This window comes from Gigantopelta aegis, chromosome 4 (genome assembly GCF_016097555.1).
Source record: "Gigantopelta aegis isolate Gae_Host chromosome 4, Gae_host_genome, whole genome shotgun sequence".
Lineage (NCBI taxonomy): Eukaryota > Metazoa > Mollusca > Gastropoda > Neomphalida > Peltospiridae > Gigantopelta > Gigantopelta aegis.
The window spans coordinates 31,032,278-31,050,229 of NC_054702.1; the positions used below are offsets into that span (position 1 = coordinate 31,032,278).

At 36.9% G+C, this 17,952-nt stretch overlaps 1 protein-coding gene across 2 annotated transcripts in view; it reads right to left on the reverse strand.

Annotated features, from left to right (window-relative positions):
- LOC121370367 (unconventional myosin-VIIb-like) overlaps nt 1-17,952 on the reverse strand; it is a 162,006-nt gene that overhangs the window by 112,090 nt on the left and 31,964 nt on the right. For both annotated transcript variants that reach the window (XM_041495534.1, XM_041495533.1), the window contains exons 5-7: nt 15,347-15,455; nt 10,404-10,975; nt 4,191-4,340 (exon numbers count right to left, since the gene is read on the reverse strand). In XM_041495534.1, coding sequence (XP_041351468.1) covers nt 4,191-4,340; nt 10,404-10,975; nt 15,347-15,455 — 831 coding nt within the window. The remainder of the gene's footprint in view (nt 1-4,190; nt 4,341-10,403; nt 10,976-15,346; nt 15,456-17,952) is intronic.

Sequence of the window (17,952 nt, forward strand, 5' to 3'; positions counted from 1 at the left end):
GTGATATTAAAAACACCAGGATGACCAGAAATACTTTGGATGTATGAGAATGGATAACAATAAAATCTAAGTAAAGTATGATTTCAATTATCAAAAAACGGCTCTAATAGTGATAAATATTCTTTAGTGTTTGAAAACTAGAGTCTGTTACTTTAATATATCTATCAAATAATCGCATACTAATAAACAGGACAAATGTCAGTATCAAAAACTGTCTTCATTACGAACAAAATCATGGCGAGCAGACGATCACTCCCATTACAAGATGCTAGCTAGGCAAGCATAACATTTCCTATAAACTTTATTAAAAAGGCAATCAATCTGTTCCTGTCCTGAAACTTTCCATGCGAGTATGGAGGGGAGCACGAGTCATCAGTTGCCTTTTCTACTGAAGACTGGAAACGATGCCCTTCTGCTTGGTTCAGCTAACCTTTAACACCAAGCAACACACTGACGAGTGTGAAAACATTAAGTGGTATTAGTAGTTGGCATGTCACCTCATTTCAATAACCAATCGACATCAACAGCTTCCCATGCGCACCAGTCCGGATATTAGCAAGTCAACCCAGTCACACACAGCAATAACTGGTAAACATCCTGTATTCCAGTAGTGTAAGGAAGTATTCACATGCATTCTGGTACCAAAGGTCACACGCCACATCTACTGTGCATACATGTAGTTACTAATTTATGGCAGTACTGTATTCTGTAACTTGAAAGGGGAGTAAAAAAAAAAAAGTAACTAAGTAGCAAAGCCCTCTCCTCAGTGGAACCATTGCTCTATTTTCCCATTCCAACCCCCCGCCCCCAAAGGTTTGTTTTGTTTAACGACACCACTAGAGCAAATTGATTTATTAATGATCAGCTATTGGATGTCAAACATTTGGTAATTTTGACATATAGTCTTAGTGAGAAAACTTGCTAGATTTTTCCATTAGTAGCATGGGATCTTTTACATGCACCATCCCACAGACAGAATAGCACACACCACGGCCTTTGATATACCATCCCACAGACAGAATAGCACACACCACGGCCTTTGATATACCAGTCATGGTGCACTGGCTGGAACTAGAAATAGATCAATGGGCCTGCCAGTGGAGATCGATCCCAGACCAACTGCATCAAGCAGGCGCTTTACAACGGGGCCATGTTCCACCCCATTCCAAACAAGGAGTCATGCCTACAAAACATTTAAATTTTAGATTCAAGTCTCTAATAATGCTTTAAGACTTTAACGTCATGACAACACCACACAAATTACATGCATGTGATGTGATGAATAATTTATGTCTAGATTATAAAGTTTTATAAGCATGGGCCCAGTAGTCCATTATGAATCAGCCTCGATGGTGTAGCAGTTAAGCCATCAGACTTAAGAATGGTAAGTACTGAGTTCGTATCCCAGTACAGTACAGTTTTCCTGTTAGTATCAAGGATCTTTTATATGAACTTTCTTACACAGGACAGCACATACCATGGCCTTTGTTATACCCGTCGTGGGGCACTGGTTGGTTGGGACATGAAAAAACCTAATCAGAGAATGGGGTCACTGAGGGGATTCGATCATTCGACCAAAACACCTCAATAGTACTGACTAAACTAGATCCCCCACCACCTGCTACTTATAAAATAATGCGATAACAAATATTATTAAACCAACATTCCTTTCCTATTTAACTGTAAAAACTAAAAGTGTTTGTTTTGTGTAACAACACCACTAAAGCACATTGAATTATTAATCATCGGCTGCTGGATGTCAAACATTTTGTAATTTTGACATTTTGTAATTTTGACATTTAGTTTTAGAGAGAAAACCCGCTGCATTTTTACATCAGTAGCAAGGTGGGTTTTTTTATATACACCAACCCACAAACAGGCTAGCACATACCATGGCCTTTGTTATACCAGTCGTGGTGAACTGGCTTGAATGAGAAGCAGCCCAATGGGTCCACTGAAGGGGATCGATCCCAAACCGACCGTGCATCAAGAGAGCTCTTTACCACTAAGCTATGTCCCGCTCCTTAACTGTAAAGCAGCAGAACATGTTTTTTGAAATCTCACTTAAACAGTGAAGAAGCATCTGAGACAGTAGTCGCCGAGAATGTTGCCATTTCACTTGAGAATATTGACCGACATGTGCAATTTGTGCAGTTTATACTGCACAACACTGTAAGCTGCCCAGGTCAAAATGTTTTCATCCATAAGTGACTGGATAATGGTGTTACTTGAGATGGCATCAAATACATTTACGTCAAGACAAACTCTGTGCCTTACAAATATAGTGTTATCAGGATCAATGTGTCAAATAAATGCCATCACTCAAACAGCTAGCCTATCAACCATCTTTTCACTATAAATGTTCTATATATGGTTCAAGTCTGAACTGAACCTCAAGGTAATAATAAGTGACACTGAGCTTTGATCTGTTTTTGCAATAACCAGACATTCAATGTATTGGGTTGGGTTGGGTTTTTTTTGTTGGTACAAAGTTTGTATTGTTTAACACCACCTAAATAGCATATTGATTCATTAATCATAGACTATTGGATGTCAAACCATTGGTAATTTCAACATATAGTCCAAGAGAGGAAAGGAAAGTTTGTTTTGTTTAATGACACCACTAGAGCACATTGATTTATTAATCATCGACTATTGGATGTCAATTATTTGGTAATTTTGACAGTCAAAGAGAGGAAACAATGCAAAATTTTTCCATCAGTAGCAAGGAATCTTTTATATGCACCATCCCACAAATAAGACAGCACATACCACAGCTTTTTAATATACAAGTCATTGTGCACTGAATAGAATGAGAAATAGCCCAATCGGCCACTAACGGGGATCAATTCTAAACTGACCGTTTTTCAGGTGAGTGCATTACCACTGTCCCACCCTTTGTTGGTACACGGCTTCAATGGTTTCAGTTTGCTTTGAAGAAACATAAGTATAACACTGGACACAGCTTTTATTTTGACTAAATCTGGCCTCTGACTGAGTGACTCAAAAGCCAATTCAAATATACATCCTGTTTGTATGATGCTTCAGTGAAGATAGAGAGTTCATTATGATGAACTGAGTCAACCATGTACACAAAAATCTTTCCTATATTCATATACTGGCTATGGTGGTGAGGTTACTAAACCCTCAGACCTTCACATACTTAGACTGGTAGGTATAGAGTTAAATGGCTCAAAGGAAAGATGTAAGACAACAACATAAACATCTCTCTCCCTAACTACTACTAACAACTAATCCATGGACCTTATATAGAGATAGGCACGGAAATAGAGAATTATATTTGAGTGGCTGTTAGATACCATTTATCTCGTGAGTTGTTTTAACATGTATCTAATGAGCGAAAGCGAGTTTGATATGTTTTTAAACAACGAGTTGTGAAATAAATGGTATCTAACAGACACAAATGTATTATTCTAATTCTTACATATCCTCAAGAACCAGGTTTTAAGCAAATTTTAACATCTTTTTCGACTAAACGTTATTTACAGGCATTGCACTTGTAGCTAACTTACGCGTCACAGACACATGAATGTCAGGTTAATTAAGTCACATTGTAATCTATTTACACTGTTGTTTTTCTTTGGATGCATGACACTGGTGACCTGGTCATCACCTATATGTAGGTGCAGCCAGTCGTATGTCTTGAAATGGAGTTAGAGAATATATGCCACTTAGATCTTTTCAGTAATACATGTATGTATATGTACACTGTAAACCAGTAAACAAGAAAAAAATGCATGCATATAAATTTCACTTCGTTTGTCATGAAATTTATATGCACTCATTATTTTCATTACAAATACACAATGCCGATCTTTACCAATAGTTGCTCAAGAAATATTGCAAACATATGCTAAGGTGTGTATTCTCCACACACAAAAAAATAAACCCAATAACAATATTAATCCATTTTACAGTACTTGTATACAACCCCTGAAATGCATCACGGCAATCAGCAATGCCGTGGAGATTTCTGTTGGGTTTTAAATTCTCCACGGCACTTTTTTGCCTGGAAGTTCAATGAACCAAATTCAGGGTTTTTGTCAATGACATGTTTTCTTGCCTTGGACATTTTCTTAATTGCAGGGTTTATGTATATATGCAATAACATATTTTCAATTAATACTTTCTTTAAAAACATTTTTTTCAGGTGTTGTGAATTTTCTCACCTCAAAATTTTCGAATCCAAAGATGTCGAGAATTCCCATGAAGTGTGACTGGTGTTGGCCTGGGTTAATGCACTTGTTCACGGAATCCACGAGCCAGGCAAACGTCCGGGCGTAGAGAGCCTTGGCCATTGCATGGCGATTTTCACAAGCCTGAAACAAACAGAAAACATTAGTTTAAATTTAGTGTTAACTAAAGGTGGACTCATCTCTAGTGTTGTTCGAGAATTGATCACAGGGGAGGAGTGGGTTAAAGTACAAGAGCACATTGATTTATTAATCACCAGCTACTGGTTGTCAAACATTTGGTAATTCTGATACAGTCTTAGAGAAAAGTTTGTTTTGTTTAACTACACCACTAGAGCACATTGATTTATTAATCACCAGCTACTGGTTGTCAAACATTTGGTAATTCTGATACAGTCTTAGAGAAAAGTTTGTTTTGTTTAACTACACCACTAGAGCACATTGATTTATTAATCACCAGCTACTGGTTGTCAAACATTTGGTAATTCTGATACAGTCTTAGAGAAAAGTTTGTTTTGTTTAACTACACCACTAGAGCACATTGATTTATTAATCACCAGCTACTGGTTGTCAAACATTTGGTAATTCTGATAGTCTTAGAGAAAAGTTTGTTTTGTTTAACTACACCACTAGAGCACATTGATTTATTAATCACCAGCTACTGGTTGTCAAACATTTGGTAATTCTGATAGTCTTAGAGAAAAGTTTGTTTTGTTTAACTACACCACTAGAGCACATTGATTTATTAATCACCAGCTACTGGTTGTCAAACATTTGGTAATTCTGATACAGTCTTAGAGAAAAGTTTGTTTTGTTTAACTACACCACTAGAGCACATTGATTTATTAATTATCCGCTATTGGGTGTCAAACTTTTAATAATTCTGACATACATGTAGAGGAAAGTTTGTTTTGTTTAATGACACCACTAGAGCACACTAATTTATTAATCATCTGCTACTGGATGTTAAACATTTCAAATTGGTAATTAATTTACATATAATCTTAGAGAGGAACCTGATAAATTTTTCCATTAGTAGCAAAGGATCTTTTATATGTACCATCCCACAGACAGGATAGAACATACCACGGCCTTTGATATACTAGTCGTGGTGCACTGGCTAGAATGAGAAATAGCCCATTGGGCCCACCAACAGGGATCAATCTGAGTGCTTTACAACTGGGGTACTCCGAGGAAACCCGTTTTTCCATTAGCAGCAAGGGATCTTGTATATATGCACAATCCCATAGACAGGATAGGACATACCATGACCTTTGACATACTGGTCATGGGGAACTGGTTGGGATGGGAAAAACCCAATCAGAGAATGATAGAGTCTACTGAGAGGGTTTGATCCTATGATTCAAGCACCTCAGAGTAGTAATCTATCATCTGAGCTAATTCGGCCAGATGGGATGGGTGGGAGCAATTTATTAGTATATCCATCACTCATGAAATACATTTTTATTTAAGCCACAATGTCATAGGCATAGAAAAAAAACTTGGGAGTAGATCCATTATGGGAAATCTATTTATGTGCCCATATCCAAAAATAGGTTCAGGCACGGCCATCTTGGATTTGGACTCTGGTATTGCCAGTGAGCAGCTCCAGGACGGGAGGGAAGCAGATCCATTAGACATCATAGCCTAGTGATAAAGCACTCACTTGATGATTGGTTGGTGTGGGATCGATCCCCATCGGTGGGCCCAATGGGCTATTTCTTGTTCCAGCCAGTGCACTACGACTGATATATCAAAGGCCGTGGTATATGCTATTTTGTCTGTGGGAAAGTGCATATAAAAGATCCCTTGCTGCATTTGGAAAGATGTAGCGGGTTTCCTCTTATGATTACAAGTCAGACTTACCAAATGTTTGACATCCAATAGCCGATGATTGATTAGTCAATGTGCTCTAGTGGTGTCATTAAACAAAACAAACTTCTTCCATTAGACATAAAATAATAATTACTATCTCCTGCCTCCCCTCCCATCCCTCCCAATGATAAATTGTTGAACAGACCTTGGCAAAATGATAGTAACCTGAACAGTATTAGGAATTACAATAATTATACAATAAAGAAAATATTTGAATGACATCAATGAAAAACAAAATTAACAAGAAGTGATCTGAAAAATGGAATGAAAGAACTGTTTTATTTAACAACGCACTCAACATATTTTATTTTATGGTTATATGGCGTCGGACATATGGTTAAGGACCACACAGATAATGAAAGAGGAAACCTTCCGTTGCCACTTTATGGGCTACTCGTTCGATTAGCAGCAAGGGATCTTTTATATGCATCATCCCATAGACAGGATTGCACATATCACAGCCTTTGATATACCAGTTGTGGTGCACTGGCTGGAATGAGAAATAGCCCAATGAGCCCACCGACGGAAATCGATCCCAAACCGACTGCGCATCATGCGAGCACTTTACCACTGGACTACGTCCTGACCCCGAAAAATGGGATGAATGAATGAATGTTTTACGACACCTCAGCACCTAAAACACACTGACAAGTATTGGATGTCGAACAAAGGTAAATATACGAACTGATGATCAACATCAATATACTGAAAAAAGTAAGAGGAAAATAAACACCTTTTGAAAAAAAAGGTTGATGGGTTACATTTTGCAGTTAAAGTAGCAGATTCCATCTACATTGTACACTGTATATTAAATTAACTGAGAAAGGCTAGTAGGAGCCATGTTGAACAGAATACGTTTTTGCAACCTGATGAATATAGTATGGTTATCTAATTATAGCATTAATGATCCAAAAAAAATTATATTTCTTTTTTACTATAGCTTGTGCATCTTCAAAAAACACTGACCTACATGTAGTTAATTGTCTTACTTTTTCTTGTTTTTCTTTTCCATTTTGTTTTTTATATGACAAAAGGCAGCAGTTTACATATACAAATTTCACAAAGATATTTTTCCTACATGTTACTCATGTATGGGTATTTTGATGCATTTGTAAAAATTAAATTGTCTTTTTGCTTATTAAAGGGACTATATGCTGAGTTTGTTGCACTGTAAAATGTTTCTAACTAATAAAAAAATTACAACTAAAATTACATAACAAATATATTTTCTTTATTAAAATATATTGGTGTCAGTGAAATCAATGTGTTTTTGATGGTCTTGTTGATATTTGTAAGTAACCCAAACTGGATTTGGTCTCCAGATTTAAAGGATATTAAACAAGCTTCCATGCTGTATCAAGAGTGAAATAATGTTCAATTGTCATGAGCATTAGTGAGTGACAATTCAAAATTATTTCATGATGGACATAAGCATATGAAGTGGTAGTGATTTTAATATCCTATTTATTACGCATAAATGAATTTAATTTATATCACAACTTGTTTGACTGACGTTCTGGTAAGGTACTATATGTGTAACAATCTTATGATATGGTATGACGTCGAAATGTTACATCCCACTTGACATTCTAGTGAGACTTAACATGATATGAAATAAAATTTTATACGTATGAAAACAAAATATATTAGGATACAAAATAAGAAACACATTTAATATACAGCCACTAATATTTTATGCAGAAAAATACAATTAATTAAGTAATTACAATCGTTAAAACGTCTCTGTTAGTCGGCAACATCTTAACACTTGCAGCAACTCCAGATAGACCCTTTAAATTCACTTTTGTTATATCAATGTTACATCTATTTTATAAAAACCTACATTTTGGCAGTTAGCATTCAGGCACTGATTAAAAGTGGCAATACGAAGAATGTCACATTGCCAGTGATCGAGATACGGCTGTAATGTCAGAATTGGCTGAATGTTATGTGATTAATTGATTCTATTAAGTTTAACAATAGAGCTGGCATGGGAAGTGGACAGCTAACAGAGCAGTGCAATACAAATTGCACAAGTTCCGCCACAGTCAATACAGTCAAGTGAAACGGCTACATTCGTGTTGACTTTTCATCCGGTTGGCTTTGATGAAAATTCATCACTCACATGTACTTGCATAATTGCTTTGACAGACCTTCGTTCAGAGTTAAAATATAACATGGAAATACAGTGATACTCCTCTAAACCAGACACCCTCTGGACCAAGTAAAAAATCCGGTTTTAAGAGGTATCCGGTTTAGAGAGGTTCTCTTATGTACAGATATTAAAAAGGGCCCATGAGAAACGTCCGGTTTTGAGGGGATTCCAGTTTACAGAGGGTCCAGTTTTGAGAGGTTTCACTGTATAAGATGGAAGTATAATCCTTTAAGAAAAATATACACACAATGTCATGTAATAACTTTTTTTATTTTTTTTTTAATTTTTTTTATTATCCCATTTAACCTTTCATTTCTTTGATTCAAGAAAGAAGGATGGAAGGAAGGAAATGTTTTATTTAACAACGCACTCAACACATTTTATTTACGGATATATGGCGTCGGACATATGGTTAAGAACCACACAGATATTGAGAGAGAAAATCCGCTGTTGCCACTTCATAGGCTGATTCAAGAAAAATTTCTCAGTTTTTTTTTTTTTTTTTAGTTTTAACGACAACACAAAAGTACATTGATTTATTGATCATCAGCTTCTGTATGTCAAATTTTTTGTAATTCTTGACACGTAATCTTAAAAGAAATGCACTACATTTTGCCATTAACAGTTAAGCATCTTTTATATGCACTTTCCCACAGGCACATACAACAATAATTAATATACCAGACATGGGGGATTGGTTGGGATGGGAAAACAAAGAAATCACAGAATAGGTCCAATAACGGAGTTCAATCCTATGATGCAAGCACCTCAGGCGAGCACTCTACCCACTGAGCTAGATCCTATCCCTGAAAGACTGCCCACAGTACTTCATAGAAATTCAAGACAGCTTCTGTCATATCATGGGATAGCAGTATATAGAATCTGCTACAGTTCTTCCATCAAACAATAATTTTCTTAAGATTGCCCAATTTGGCATCCATAGTCACTGCCGAAAAAATGGGAAATCATCATTATTTATACTCACTTTCATCTCTCCAAGCTTACATAGTTCAGTGGTACAGCGCTCGCTTGCTGCGCGGTCGGTCTGGGATCAATTCCCGTCGGTGGCCCATTGGGCTATTTCTCGTTCTAGCCAGTGCTCCACGACTGGTGTAACAAAGGCCGTGGTATGTACTATCCTGTCTGTGGGATGGTGCATATAAAAGATCCCTTGCTGCTAATCGAAAATAGTCCATGAAGTGGTGACAGCGGGTTTTCTCTTTGAATATCTGTGTGGTCCTTAACCATATGTCTGACGCCATATAACCGTAAATAAAATGTGTTGAGTACATCAATAAATAAAACATTTCTTTCTTTTCTTCTTTCTAATTATGTTGGCATCAAGGGGAATAAAAAGGCAGATTTTGTTACCAAGTCTGCTTGAATTTACCCTATGTCAGGGTGCGTGTCTCATATGCTGATTTTAAACATCACAGTAACCAATACATCTTTTTGACAGTGCGATCATGAATAAGCTTCATTATGTCAAGCCAATCCTGAGAGAATGGCATGCAGTTCTCCTATAGGCAGTGTAGAAAGAATGAACTAGTCTTGTGTCATGCTCACATTAGCCATTTATTCTGAAGAAAAATCCTCCACCTCAGTGAGTACTGTCAGTGTACTCAGACAGTCCGCCACATTTTGGTGGAGTGCAATCATCTTAAACCAACAAGGAATTTGGGTGATCTAGTAATAGCAGAATGTGTATTATCTAAAAACATGAAAAGTAGGTCACAGTGACCTAGTAATGATACACGACACACTGCAATCTTGGAGGAGGTGCCCAAGACAGTCATGCTTGAACCTTCAATGGATATAACCACGAGTTAAATGGTTGCAACTGCCATCCCAAGTTGCACTTGCATGCAAGGTTTGATGAACCTCTATTAATTGACAAGGAAGATATAGCCCAGACAAGGATTTTTTTTTATGTGCTGTAATTCGTGAAAAGTAGGTTGCAGTGACCTAATTATGGTACATAACACACTGCCATCCCAAGAAGTACTTGCTTGCAAGGTTTGATGCTACATTGACAAGAAAAGTTAACAGAAGAATGGACAGATGGAGAGACTGACAACACAATACTAATTGTCAATACCGTAATATGACCCATCAAAGATGGGCATAATAAAAAGAAAACAGGCATAAAATTTACCTACCTCTTGTAGTTTATATGGTATGTTGGTAATTGTTCCCCTCACTTGAATCTGACGAAACAAAACAGATTCCACGAGTCCTTCCACATCGAATCCCAATAGATCACAGACAATGCTTAAAATACTTTTATCCTCCGAAGTGAGATCAGTCTTCTCCCCCTCCACGTCCTCAAACTTCAAATTCCCTATCAACAAAATGGCTGAAAGCACAGAAAAAATCCCATCCACCATTTGCGCTGGAATGTTGAGAACGTTCATCGCCAGTCGGAGGTTGTCGAACATGGCCGAATCGTCCACTCCGTCTAGCTGGGAGCACCCACTTTGATTTAAATAGTTGTAGGACTCGGCCGAGCCAATCAGAAACTGTTGCGCCAGTTCAGGGCTGGCCTGTGCCCCAGCAACCAGCTGGTAGAAGACGTGGTAGTTGCGTTCGTTTGGCGACTGGAACGTAATCCGAGACTGCTCCAGGAGATAGTCTTGCACAATGCATCCCTTGATTTGGCACTTGTCGAAACAAACTTGCATAAATTTTCCAAAACGACTGGAGTTGTCATTTCGTACTGTTTTGGCATTGCCTGCAAGGAAAGTGAAAATTTGGGTAATTATGATATTAGAAAATAGGTTACACTTGCTAATCAATTTCAAAGAATACAGTACACCTAATATTTTTTTAGTATAACACTTTATTTTATTATCATCTAGTGGTTGGTTATGTTGAAGTGGCATACAGCCAGATGATTGTAAGATATATGCATGTTCAAGAACAGCTGTGTGACAGACCATGAACAGCTGTGTGACAGATCATTATCTGCTGTATAACAGATCATGACCAGTTGTGTGAGAGATCATAACCTGTTGTATAATGAATCATAACCAGCTGTATAACAGACCATGAACAGCTGTATGACAGATCATGATAAGCTGTATAACAGATCATATCCTGCTGTATAACAGATCATATCCTGCTGTATAACAGATCATTACTAACAGCATGACAGATAACCAGCTGTATAACCATCATAATCAGCTTAAAGGTAGGGTCAACTCAAACAAGAGCCTTATGTGTTGGAAAGATGCATACCCAGACCACCAACACATACTGACACTTTAAAGGTAGGGTCAACTCAAACAAGAGCCTTATGTGTTGGAAAGATGCATACCCAGACCACCAACACATACTGACACTTTAGCAAATGAAAAACGCGTAATTTTAGAGTTAATAAAAAAACATGATTATTCCTGCTAACTGGGGGCAGCCATTTTGTTTTGTTTTTGTGACGTCCGGTGGGATAGCTTGGGGCGAAGTGACATCAGCTCCTGACCATCTCCTGTATGTACAGTGTAAACAAAAGCAGTAATTTTCGACAAGGCACTTCTCTTTGATCAACCTGACTTGTAAAACAGCATAAATGACGTAATATTATAATAAACTATTTAACTAAATATATTTCAAGTTGCAATAACAGAACAAAATGGGGTTATAGTATTTTTCTCTGTTAAATAATCCAAAGGAAAAATGTACAAAATTAGGCCTATTGATATGCTACGTTGGAGCAAAAACGACAACCCACGATACCCAAGTGATACTTTTCTTTTCTATGGGACTACGTAATTGGTCAGTTCTGTGGTTTTAGATTGAAAAGTCTACTTAATCAATAGTTTTACAGAACTATTTACAGTAATAAACCATGTCCATTACCATTTTAGGGGCGACAGGTAATATTCCACAATACCGGTATGTATTTTTGTGTCTAGAAAGTGTCAATTAATTGGCTCGTCTGGTTACCAATCAAATACACACCTGCCAATCAGGAACCACAGGTAGAAGCAACTAACAGTATAGACCAATTAACTAAGAAAACACTACGTGTATCATTTCAGTACGTAGGTTAATGCATGGGCAAAACATTGTTAATTGTTTCGACTTGTTGTGTAGCCACTTTGACAATGGTATTTTATTTTGTATTGAAAACTAATATATATAGTGCTAGATATACTTATTGCTGGCTTACTGGGATGTGTATTATTACAGAACATTGCAATGTATGACTATTTATCATCCCGCAAAAACCAGGTAGATTGTGTTTCTCTAGTTCTAAGGCTCATTCCTGACGTTACGCGTTAAGTATTACGTAACCAACAGCTCGCCAGAGGGCGTACTCACTGAGATGGTACAAAATGGCTGCGCCCGTTATATATAATAGCCATTACATTTAACCGTTTTATTAATTAACTATATGATTATACGTGTTGATATTAAGCAATAATGTGCATTATATATCGTTGAATATGCATACCAGGCCAAATGCCTTAATTGTCCTCTCCTTTAAGATATACATATGACAGATTATCTCCAGCTGGATGATAGCTCATAACCAACTGTATAACCAATCATAACATGCTACACGACAGGTCATAACCAGCTGTATCATGACCTACCACTTGAATGTGTGATTTAATTATTTTCTAGGTTATTAGGTTATGCTAACTGGCAGATAGCCAGAAGGTTAACACATCTAAATATATATGCTTGACAGATCATGACTAGCTGTATAACCAATCATAAACAGCTGTATGACAGATCATGACCAGCTGTATAACAAATAAATGACTTGTCACTCAAATGTGTGTTTGTATCTAGTGGTTGGTTAGGTTGAAATTGTAGATAGAAAGGTTGACAGACCAGGCATACCATGATCATGACTAGCTGTTTTTACAAATCATGGCCTTCTGAATAAAAACAAATCATGACCTGCTGTATGATGCACCATGACCCACTGTATGACATCATGACCTACAGTTTTACAGATCATAACATTCTGAATGACAGATCATGACCTGCAATATGACATACAATGATCATCTGTTTTACCGATCATGACCTTCTAAATAAAAAAATAATGACCTGCTGTTTGGCATATCAACATACCAATGACCAAGTGAATCACAGATCATGGCAGGATGGATGACAAATATGCAAGTACCGGCTTGTCATTCAAAACACTGACGAGGTTGATAAAAGTCAAACTTCCAAGTACATCACTGCACAGGAAAGAGAAGTTACATACAGCAGTTCATACAATGATTAATTTTTCTTATTTAGTTCCTCTCTTTCGACCTAGATTACTTCAAGATAGAAGGAAGTACTGTGGTCACTCTGGCTAGACTATTTGTCAAGTATCCACTCAGTGTTTCCTGTTTCTTAAATATAGTAGTTCTATATTCAAAAGTATACATACCATGGAATAATTAGTATTGCAAGCATCAAAAGCATGGTGCCTAATAACCTATGTACAGGTTACCTCAAATTACATGCCCATGGTGATTTTAACCCACTGGTTATGACAGGTTATCATTGCTATAAAAACCCTTGACAAGACACACTGCTACTTTATTAAATTCATCCACATTAACTGTTCTCATAACTGGCCTCGGTGATGTCATGGTTAAGCCATTGGACATAAGGCTGGTAGGTACTGGGTTCGCAGCCTAGTATCGGCTTCCAACCAGAACAAGTTTTAACAACTCAATAGATAGGTGTAAGACCACTGTACAGACTTCTCTCTCACTAACTACTAACCACTAACCCACTGTTCTGGACAGGCGGCCCAGATAGCTGAGTTGTGTGTCCAGGACAGCATGCTTGAACCTCAAATGGATATAAGCACAAAGAAGTTCAAATGAATTAATGAATGTTCTCATACTAATACTTGTATGTATATCTTATATTCAAAGAACACAATTTATCAACATTTATGTGCTGCTGTTTTTGGTTAAAAAAAGCTACTGACATGTGGTAACCCTCTAACAACTATTCTTGACTTATTTTGATGTCTATATTGGGATTATTAGTACTGCAAGTGATCTGTACTTGTGCTGTAACAGTGCTGCAGTAATGGTGCAATAATGTTAGGGGACTTGAAGGGACCTGTCCCCCTCCTAAAAATAATTAAAGAGTCCTTTTTGAAACAATTTATTTACAATTTTCACTAAATTGCCCTTTTCCCACACTGAAGCTGGTTCTGGGTGTGGGTCTGGTAAGTATAGTACCTATCAAAAATAAAATGCAGTGAATCGAATAACATAAAACACACCATGTCTGTGCTGGCATGAACTACAGATCTGGCAGCAGACAACATAGAACGTGTTCCATACTTTGCCAATGCCAGACTCACCAGACCTAGACCTACATTTGTTGACACTGCATCAGTGTGGTTTAGGCTTTACAAAACTATAAAGTTTAGACCCATGGCTTTACCACAGAATGAAGACATTACCATCATAGGAACACCATAGAAATTACAGTTTGTTAAAGTCTAGAGTTGGACTTGAAGTTTTAAAAGCCTGGGTCAAGATTTCTGTTTGCAAACAGACAGCAATCATGAAAAGTGACCTGAGTGACAGTTCTTATCACAGACACACTAAAAGTGATTGGCCACTGACAACAGATAACTTCTTGGATAATTTTTCAACACTTTAGAGAATATATTCTGAGGGGATAAGACTTGGCAAAGGAATCCAGAATTATATTTGAAGAAACAGATAAAAAGTATATACTATGGTAATAGACTTACCAAAGGGGTTACATTCAACAAATAACATCTTAGATAATGTTTTCACTATATAACAGAATACATTCCGTGGTATTAGACTTACCAAAGGCTTCCAGAATGATGTTATCATTCAACAAGTAATGTTTTGAAGAAAACAAATGTTCACACTTTAAAAGAATACATTCTGTGGTATTAGACTTACCAAAGGGCTCCAGAATGGTGTTAGCACTCAACAAGTAATGTCTTGGATCAACAAGTAATGTTTTGGATAATTTGTTCATACTTTAAAGAATACATTATGTGGTATTAGAATGGTGTTAGCATTGAACAAGTAATGTCTTGGATACTTTTTTTTCACACTTTAAAGAATATATTCTGTCATCTTAGACTTACCAAAGGCCTCCAGAACGGTGTTTGCCTCCAGGATCTGTTGCTCGGTCCAGAAGGATGTGTGGTTTGTGACACAACATAGATACTGCAGAATAAACTTTGTGGTTTCTGTCTGAATAAAACAAACAGTGACATGTAATATATATACACCGTGAAACTTCTCAAGATCAGACCCTCTGTAAACTGGAATTCCATCAAAAGCAGACATTTTATTGAGTCCCTTTCTAAAATCCAGGACAGAACTTAACCTCTCTAAACTGGATCCCTCTTAAAACCGGACATTTGTCTTGGTCCATGGGTGTCCAGTCTAGAGGTGTTTCACTGTATATAGATATATTGGAACTGCTGCAAATGCCCTCATAGTTTGGCAATAATACTGTGAAGATTCATAAAAATCAGATAAGAAATGAACTTTGTAGACATTAATGTAATTTTTATATTTAGGAAGTGACCTTGACCTTTGCTGTAGATTAAAAGGTTTGTTTTGTTTAACGATACTACTGAAGCCCACTAATTTATTAATCATTGGCTATTGGATGTTAATCATTGGCTATTGGATGTTAATCATTGGGTAATTTTGACTTGCAATTTTGATGCAAAGAGGTGAAATGTGAACATGTTCAAGATATTATGATCCTATTCCAATATGTGAAATTTTAGGAAAAGGATGAAAAATGAAGTCAGTGAAGTGATGATGTCATGTGTCACATATGTGTAATATGCTACATCCCCTCGACGACTTGTTGTGAAGGATAATCAGGTTTTTATACATAACTGCATTGACACTAAGTATAAGTAAATCAAGGAATATGTTACCACATCTGCAAGAACGTGTCTAAAAAGATCTCTTGATGTTGTCAGTATGGTAATAAATGCAGCCATGGGATGGTACATTTCCTCTCCTACTAACCCATTACTATTTGTTCTAGGCATGCCCATGAGAGTCTGCTTGAAACCAAGTTGGATATAAGCACAAAACTAAATTAATTTGTATATTGTTATTTGTGCCATAAACAGTGGAAGTAAGACACGTCCAGGGCAGACCGTAATTTAATTTGGGCAGGTTAAAGAGCACCCATCAATTTGTTTATACCGTTATCATCAGCGGATCCATTGGGGTTTTGTCCATCTCAGCCAGTGCTCCATCACTGGTATGTCAAAAACTGTGGTATGTGCTGTCCTGGCTATGAGTAAAATGCACATAAAAGATCTCTTGCTACTATATATAATGCAAAAATGTCAAAACTACTAAATGTCTGACACTGAGTTGTCAATGATCAATTAATGTGCTCTAGTGGTGTCGTTAAATGAAACAAACTTTAACTTTATACCATTATCATGAATGTATGTTGGGCTCTTCCCATCGCAACTTGTATCCCAGGACTGGTGTATCAAAGACTGGTATGTTTTGTTCTGTGTATGTAAAAATGCATCTAAAAGATTCCTTACTACTAATGGAATTATGTGGTAGATGTCCGCTGAAGACTATAATTCAGAATTACACACAAATGTTTGACATCTAACAGCCAATGATTCATTAATTTTTCCTAATGGCGTCATTACACAAACAAACTTCAACTTTGCATCATTATGATGAATGTATGTGTACTGAGAGCCTAATACACTGTATCTCACTTGAAAAGTGGTAAATATGAAGTATGATACATTAAAATGGATGTATCTACTGATAGCCTAATACAATGGACTTAGGGCTGTTCCAGAATTTATCACATCGGGCATGCAGGAAAGAAAAAGTTAGCTTTGTTTAACAACGCTACTTGGGCACATTGATTTATTAATCATCGGCTATTGGATGTCAACCATTTGATACTTCTGACATAACCTTGAAAAATAAAATAGATGTTTAACGATACCCCAGTAGACATAGCCTTGTGTTCTATATTTTTCCATTAGTTGCAAGGAATCTTTTATATGTACTCAGTGTTTCTGCTAGAAAGAAATTTTTGGGTATGGCACTATGGAACTGAATGCAACCACAGTCAACAGGGAGTATGAGGGGCCTCCTCCACAAAGAAAATGGGTTACATTTAGGGTTAGGCTTAAGAAAATCATACAATAATGATAAGAGTCATTCATTTGGTAAAAATGTTAACTTAAAAAAAACAAAAATTGGGGTATGGTGCCATACCCATTGTACGCTCTGGCAGAAAGCCTGGTACTTTATATAGACAGGACAGCATACACCACAACCTTTAATATACGAGTCACAGGACACTAGCTAAGTCAGGGGAAAACAAAATGAATCCTACAACTAAAGCACCTCAGGCGAGTGCTCTACCAACTGAACCAGATCCCAAATGGAAGATGCAAGATTGCATTTTGTTTTCTTTTGCTTTTTTTTTGTATACATATTCACAAAATAAAATTATATATAAATGATCTTGTATTCACAGGGTAAAAAAATTCAACTGACCCAGTGGGCATAATGTATCAATTACAGTGTCTCCCATGCACACACCTCCCTCATGTAATCAATTATGGAACAGACCTAATGTATTAAATTATCATACAGGTGGTAAACATATACTGATGCAAAGAAATAAGAGAACACATGAAAATGTAGAACAAATATAATTTCCTACTAGTAG